This window comes from Gallinula chloropus (assembly GCF_964237585.1).
Source record: "Gallinula chloropus genome assembly, chromosome: 22".
Taxonomy (NCBI): domain Eukaryota; kingdom Metazoa; phylum Chordata; class Aves; order Gruiformes; family Rallidae; genus Gallinula; species Gallinula chloropus.
Window position 1 is genome coordinate 2072850 of NC_140107.1, and position 8500 is coordinate 2081349.

Sequence of the window (8500 nt, forward strand, 5' to 3'; positions counted from 1 at the left end):
GACACTGATGTTCAACAGGGAACACCAGGATGTGATCACAGAGCACCCAGCACAGGGCAGCTGAGACAAAGGCTGATGGACAGAGGTGCTCTCCCCACTCTGCCCTCAGGGAAAGGTTTCACTGGCACTGCAGCAGCAATGTCAGGGAGTTCTGACTGAAGAAACACTCCTCAGGTACAGGCAGGAGAAAACCAAAGCTCCAAAGCTCTGCTCTGTGAGAGAGTGACAGTGCTGAAAAGCTCATTCCTATCCACAGGGGATTTATTCTGAGATCACACCATCCTCCTATTTACTGACTGCTGCAGGGCAGGACTGAGTTCTCCAGAGCCACAGCTGAACCTCCTCCCAGCAGTGGCACACTCAAAGCAAGCAGAAAGCAGACCTCCCAAAAGGGACCTTGCCAAATGTCTTCCTAAATACAAAGAGTCAATATGAATTGGAAGAGGTTTTCCTCAAAGAGGAGTTTCCTAACTTCTCTCTGTCTGTTCCTCCTTGGACAGGTCTCCATGTCAGCAGATGTCCAACAGCAGCAGCTCCATCAGCCAGTTCCTCCTCCTGCCCTTTGCAGACACACGGGAGCTGCAGCTCCTGCACTTCTGCCTCTTCCTGGGCATCTACCTGGCCGCTCTCCTGGGCAATGGCCTCATCATCATCACCATAGCCTGTGACCACCACCTCCACACCCCCATGTACTTCTTCCTCCTCAACCGCTCTGTACTTGACCTTGGCTGCATCTCCACCACTGTTCCCAAATCCATGGCCAATTCTTTGTGGGACACCAGGGCCATTTCCTACACAGGGTGTGTGGCTCAACTCTTTTTCTTTGTATGTTTGATCTCCACAGAGCTCTGTCTTCTGACTGTCATGTCCTATGACCGCTACGTTGCCATCTGCCACCCCCTGCACTACGGGACCCTCCTGGGCAGCAGAGCTTGTGTCCACATGGCAGCAGCTGCCTGGGGCACTGGGTTTCTCCATGCTGTGCTGCACACAGCCAATACATTTTCACTGCCCCTCTGCAAGGGTAATGCCCTTGACCAGTTCTTCTGTGAAATCCCCCAGATCCTCAAGCTCTCCTGCTCAGATGCCTCCCTCAGGGAAACTGGACTCACTGTGGTCACTGCCTGCTTAGCTTTTGGGTGTTTTGTGTTCATTGTGGTGTCCTATGTGCAGATCTTCAGGGCTGTGCTGAGGATCCCCTCGCAGCAGGGACGGCACAAAGCCTTTTCCACCTGCCTCCCTCACCTGGCCGTGGTCTCCCTGTTTCTCAGCACTGGCATCTTTGCCAACCTGAAGCCCAACTCCATCTCCTCCCTATTTCTGGACCTGGTATTGGCATTTCTTTACTCAGTGTTTCCACCAGCAGTGAACCCCCTCATCTACAGCATGAGGAACCAGGAGCTCAAGGATGCCCTGTGGAAACTGGGGACTGGATGTTTCTAAGCAGCACCAACTGCTCATCTCCCTCTGCACACCACTGGCCTTCCCTCTGCTCACAGGATGCACCTCTACTCGCTCTCTGATCATTCACCTCCACTCATCTCACCCATTTCTGCTTCGAGCTCAGAGAGTTGGAGACATCCCATCTCAGCAGTGTGATGAGCTGATCGGTCAGAGGTCAGGGTGTTGACCAGTGACCTTTCCATGTGTCTGACTGAAACTGTTCTGGGAGAATCTCCTCTGGGAGCTGCCCCCCTGCACACGCGGCTTGGCCGCAGCAGCAGCTGAGCAGAGAGATCCCATGGGTATGGAGCTGTGTCCTGTGCAACTGCTGATTGTTGTCAGAGAAATCTGCCTGTGCCTGTGAGCAGAGATGATGCCAGGAAAAGTGTTGGGAGTCCCAGGAGGCCAGTGAGGGAGCTGTTGGACCCCCCTGCCCCATAGAATCTGCCCCACAGATCCTGCCCCATAGATCCTGCCCCATAGATCTCCCTGCCCCATAGATCCTGCCCCATAGAGACCCATCTGTACAATAGGGACCCCCCTGACACATAAATTCTGCCCCATAGAATCTGCCCCATAGATCCTGCCCCACACATCCTGCCCCATAGATCCTGCCCCATAGAGACCCCTGCCCCATAGAGACCCCCCTGTACAATAGGGACCCCCCTGCCCCATAGATCCTGCCCCGTAGATCCTGCCCCATAGATTCTGCCCCATAGATTCTGCCCCAAACATCCTGCCCCATAGATCCGCCCTGCCCCATAGATCCTGCCCCATAGATCCACCTGCCCCATAGATCCGCCCCACCCCATACATTCTGCCCTATAGATCCCCCTGCCCCATAGATCCCCCTGCACCATAGATCCCCCTGCCCCATAGATCGCTCCTGCCCTATAGCAACCCCCCTGTCCCACACATCCTGCCCCACACATCCTGCCCCATAGATCCTGCCCCATAGAGACCCCCTGCCCTATAGAGACCGCCCTGTACAATAGAGACCCCCCAGTTCAATAGGGAATCCCCTGCCCCATAGATCCTGCCCCTTTGATCCTGCCCCATAGATCCCGTCCAACAGATCCTGCCCCACACATCCTGCCCCATAGAGACCCCCCATGTACAATAGGAACCCTCCCTGCCCCATAGATACCCCTTACCCCATAGAGACCCCCCTGTACAATAGAGAATCCCCTGCCCCACACATCCTGCCCCATAGATCCCCCTGCTCGATAGAGACCCCCCTGTACAATGGATCCTGCCCCATAGAATCTGCCCTATAGATCCTGCCCATAGATCCTGCCCCATAGATCTTGCCCCATAGATCCCCCTGCCCCATAGACCCTGCCCCATAGATTCTGCCCCATAGATTCCCCTTCCCAGAGAGACCCCCCTGTACAATAGGGACCCCCCTGCCCCATAGATCCTGCTCCACACATCCTGCCCCATAGATCCTCCTGCCCCATAGATCCTGCACCATAGATCCTGCCCCATAGACACCCCCTGCCCCATAGACCTCCCTGCCCCATGGAGACCCCCCTGTACAAGAGGGACCCCCCTGCCCCATAGATCCTGCCCCATAGATCCTGCCCCATAGAGAACCCCCCGCCCCATAGATCCTGCCCCACACATCCCTTCCGCCCCATAGAGACCCCCCTGTACAATAGTGACCCCCCCTGCCCCACACATCCTGCCCCATAGATCCTGCCCCATAGATCCCCCTGCCCCATAGAGACCCCCCTGCCCCATAGATCCTTCCACAGACATCCTGCCCCACACATCCTGCCCCATAGACCCTGCCCCATAGATCCTGCCCCACACATCCTGCCCCACACACACTGCCCCATACATCCTGCCCCATAGAGACCCCCCTGTACAATAGGGACCCGCTTGTCCCATCGATGCTGCCCCATAGATCCTGCCCCATAGATCCTGCCCCATAGATCCAGCCCCATAGATCCCTCTGCCCCATAGAACTTCCTGCCCCATAGAAAACCCTCTGCCCCATAGATCCGCCCCGCCCCACACATCCTGCCCCATAGATCCCCCCTGTGCAATAGATCCTGCCCCACACATCCTGCCCCATTCATACTGCCCCATAGAGATCCCTCTGCCCCATAGATCCCCCTGCCCCATAGATCTTGCCCCATAGATCCTGCCCCACACATCCCCTCCACACCATCGAGACCCCCCTGTACCTTAGAGACCCCCTGCCCCATGGAGACCCCCCTGTACAAAAGGGACCCCCCTGCCCCATAGATCCCCCTCTGCCCCATAGATCCCCTCTGTACCATAGAGACCCCCTACCCCACACATGCCCCTGCCCCATAGATCCCCCTGCCCCATATATCCGGCCCCATAGATCCTACCCCACATATCCTGCCCCATAGATCCCCCCTGTAAAATAGAGACCCCCCTGCCCCATGGATCCTGCCCCATAGATCCACCCTGCCCCATAGATCCCCCTGCCCCATAGATTCCCCTGCCCCATAGAGACCCCCCTGTACAATAGAGAACCCCCTGCCCCATAGATCCCGCCCCATAGATCCTGCCCCACAGATCCTGCCCCATAGCGACCCCCCCTGTACAATAGGGACTCCCCTGCCCCATAGATCCCCCTGCCCCATAGATCCTACCCCATAGATCCTGCCCCACTCATCCCCGCTGCCCCATAGAGACTGCCCTGCCCCATAGATTCTGCCCCATAGATCCTGCCCCACACATCCCCCTGCCCCATAGATCCTCCTGACCTATAGGAACCCCCCTGTACAATAGGGACCCCCCTGCCCCATAGATCCTGCCCCTTTGATCCTGCCCCATAGATCCTCTCTGCCCCATAGATCCCCCTGCCCCATAGATCGCTCCTGCCCTATAGCAACCCCCCTGTCCCACACACCCTGCCCCACACATCCTGCCCCATAGATCCTGCCCCATAGAGACCCCCTGCCCTATAGAGACCCCCCTGTACAATAGAGACCCCCCAGTGCAATAGGGACCCCCCTGCCCCATAGATCCTGCCCCATAGAATCTGCCCCAGAGATCCTGACCCATAGATCCTGCCCCATAGATCCCCCAGCCCCATAGCGACCCCCCTGTACCATTGAAACCCCCCTGTACAATAGGGTCCCCACCTACCCCATAGATCCTGCCCCACACATCCTGCCCCATAGATCGTCCTGCCCCATAGATCCTCCTGCCCCATAGAGACCCCCCTGTACAATAGAGACCCCCCTGCCCCATAGATCCTGCCCCATAGATCCTGCGCCATAGATCCTGCCCCACACATTCTGCCCCATAGATCCTGCCCCACACATTCTGCCCCATAGATCCCCCTGCCCCATAGATATCCCTGCCCCATAGAGACCCCCCTGTACAATAGAGACCCCCCTGCCCCATAGATCCTGCCCCATAGAATCTGCCCCATAGATCCTGCCCCACACATCCTGCCCCATAGATCCGCCCCATAGATCCCCCTGCCCCACACATCCCCCTGCCCCATAGATCCCCCTGCCCCATAGATCCTGCCCCACACATCCCCTCTGCCCCATCGAGACCCCCATGTACCATTGATCCCCCTGCCCCATAGATCCTGCCCCATAGATCCCCTGCCCCATAGATCCTCCTGCCCTATAGAAACCCCCCTGTACAATATGGAACCCCTGCCCCATAGATCCTGCCCCTTTGATCCTGCCCCATAGATCCCGTCCAACAGATCCTGCCCCACACATCCTGCCCCATAGAGACCCCCCATGTACAATAGGAACCCTCCCTGCCCCATAGATCCCCCTTACCCCATAGAGACCCCCCTGTACAATAGAGAATCCCCTGCCCCACACATCCTGCCCCATAGATCCCCCTGCTCGATAGAGACCCCCCTGTACAATGGATCCTGCCCCGTAGAATCTGCCCCATAGATCCTGCCCCATAGATCCTGCCCCATAGAATCTGCCCCATAGATCCTGCCCCGTAGATCCTGCCCCATAGATCCTGCCCCATAGATCTTGCCCCATAGACACCCCCTGCCCCATAGACCTCCCTGCCCCATGGAGACCCCCCTGTACAAGAGGGACCCCCCTGCCCCATAGATCCTGCCCCATAGATCCCCCTGCCCCACAGATCCTGCCCCCATGTACAATAGGGACCCCACTGCCCCATAGATTCTGCCCCATAGAGCCCCCTGCCCCATAGATCCTGCCCTATAGATACTGCCCCATAGATCCCCCTGCCCCATAGATTCTGCCCCATCGCGACCCCCCTGCCCCATAGAGCCCCCTGCCCCATAGATCCTGCCCCATAGATCCTGCCCCATGGATCCGGCCCCATAGATCCCGACCCACACATCCTGCCCCATAGATCCTGCCCCATAGAGACCCTCCTGCCCCATAGATCCCCCCTGCCCCATAGATCCTGCCCCATGGATCCTGCCCCATAGATCACGCCCTACACATCCTGCCCCATAGATCCAGCCCCATAGCACCCCTGCCCCATAGATCCCCCTCTGCCCCATAGATCCCCTCTGTACCATAGAGACCCCCTTGCCCCACACATGCCCCTGCCCCATAGATCCCCCTGCCCCATAGAGATCGCCCTGCCCTATAGATTCTGCCCCACACATCCTGCCCCATGGATCCCGCCCCATAGATCCTGCCCCATAGATCCTGCCCCATAGATCCTGCCCCACACATACCCGCTGCCCCATAGGGACCGCCCTGCCCCATAGATTCTGCCCCATAGATACCCCTGCCCCATAGAGACCCCCCTGTACAATAGGGACCCTCTTGTCCCATCGATGCTGCCCCATAGAATCTGCCCCATAGATCCTGCCCCATAGATCCAGCCCCATAGATCCTGCCCCACACATCCCCTCCACACCATCGAGACCCCCCTGTACCTTAGAGACCCCCTGCCCCATGGAGACCCCCCTGTACAAAAGGGACCCCCCTGCCCCATAGATCCCCCTGCCCCACACATCCTGCCCCACACATCCTGCCCCACACATCCTGCCCCATAGATCCCCCTGCTCGATAGAGACCCCCCCCTGTACAATGGATCCTGCCCCATAGATCCTGCCCCATAGATCCCCCCTGCCGTATAGATCCTGCCCCATAGATCCCCCTGCCCCATAGATCCCCCTGCCCCATAGATCCTGCCCCATAGATCCTGCCCCACATATCCTGCCCCATGGATCCTGCCCCATGGATCCTCCTGCCCCATAGAGACACCCCGTGCCCCATAGAAACCCCCTGCCCCACAGATCCCTCCCCACACATCCTGCCCCACACATCCTGCCCCACAGATCCCTCCCCACACATCCTGCCCCACACATCCTGCCCCATAGATCCTGCCCCATAGATCCTGCCCCACACCAGCCCCACACCAGTGACCCCTCTCCCACCGTATCCCCCACCTCTTTGTGAGCTGGACCCATAAGTGTGGGGCTGGGACCCATAAGTGGGGGGCTGGACCCATAAGTGTGGGGCTGGGACCCATAAGTGGGGGGCTGGACCCATAAGTGGGGGGCTGGGACCCAGAACTATGGGTCAGTCTATGGGTCAGGCTGATCTGTGCCCCATAGAGACCCCCCTGCCCCATAGATCCTGCCCCATAGAATCTGCCCCATAGATCCCACCCCACACATCCTGCCCCATAGATTCTGCCACACGCATCCTGCCCCATAGATCCAGCCCCATAGATCCCCCTGCCCCATAGAGACCCCCCTGCACCATAGATCCTGCCCCACACATGGCCCTGCCCCATAGATCCGCTCTGCCCCACAGCTCCTGCCCCATAGATCCTGCCCCACAGATCCAGACCCATAGATCCCCCTGCCCCATAGAGACCCCCCTGCCACATAGATCCCCCTGTCCCACACATCCTGCCCCATAGATCCTGCCCCATAGATCCTGCCCCACACATCCTGCCCCTTTGATTCTGCCCCACATATCCCCCTGCCCCATAGATCCCCTTGATTATAGAGACCCCCCTGTACCATAGAGATCCCCCCTGCCCCATAGATCCTGCCCCACACATCCTGCCCCATAGAGACCCCCCTGTACAATAGGGACCCCCCTGTACAGTAGGAACCCCCCCTGCCCCACACATCCTGCCCCATAGAACCTGCCCCATAGATTCTCCTGCCCCATAGAGACCCCCCTGTACAATAGAGACCCCCTGCCCCATAGATCCTGCCCCATAGAATCTGCCCTATAGAGACTCCCCTGTGCAATAGAATCTGCCCCATAGATCCTGCCCCATAGATCCCTCCTGCCCCACAGCAACCCCCCTGCCCCACACATCCTGCCCCATAGATCCTGCCCGATTGATCCCCCTGCCCCATAGAGACCCCCCTGTACAATAGGGACCCCCCTGCCCCATAGATCCTGCCCCACACATCCTGCCCCATAGATCCTGCCCCTTTGATTCTGCCCCATAGATCCCTCTGCCCCATAGAGATCCCCCTGTAGCATAGAGACCCCCCTGCCCCATAGATCCTGCCCCATAGATCCTGCCCCATAGACCCCCCCGACCATAGAAACCCCCCCTGCCCCATAGATCCCTCCTGCCCCACAGCAACCCCCCTGTCCCACACATCCTGCCCCATAGATCCTCCCCCATAGATCCCCCTGCCCCATAGAGACCCCCCTGTACAGTAGGGACCCCTCCTGCCCCATAGAGACCCCCTGCCCCATAGAGACCCCCATGTACAATAGGGACTCCACTGCCCCATAGATTCTGCCCCATAGAGCCCCCTGCCCCATAGATCCTGCCCCAGAGATCCCCCAGCCCCACAGAGACCCCCCTGTACAGTAGGGACCCCTCCTGCCCCATAGATCCTGCCCCATAGATCCTGCCCCACACATCCCCTCCGCTCCATCGAGAGCCCTCTCTACCATAGATCTCCCTGCCCCACAGATCCCTCTGCCCCATAGAGACCCCCCTGCCCCACAGATCCTGCTCCATAGATCCCCCTGCCCCATAGAGACCCCCGTGATCAATAGGGACCCCCCTGCCCCACAGATCCTGCCCCATAGATCCTTCCCTGCCCCATAGAGACCCCCCTGTA

The 8500-nt window shown here is 58.8% G+C and overlaps 1 protein-coding gene across 1 annotated transcript; it reads left to right on the forward strand.

The window, feature by feature from the left end:
* Positions 1-516: 516 nt before the first annotated feature.
* On the forward strand, positions 517-1443 carry LOC311199985 (olfactory receptor 14A16-like; the record flags this gene model as incomplete). Its single annotated transcript, XM_084274134.1, has 1 exon — positions 517-1443. The coding sequence occupies one exon, from the start codon at positions 517-519 to the stop codon at positions 1441-1443; it is 927 nt and encodes a 308-aa protein (XP_084130260.1).
* Between the last annotated feature and the right edge of the window lie 7057 nt (positions 1444-8500).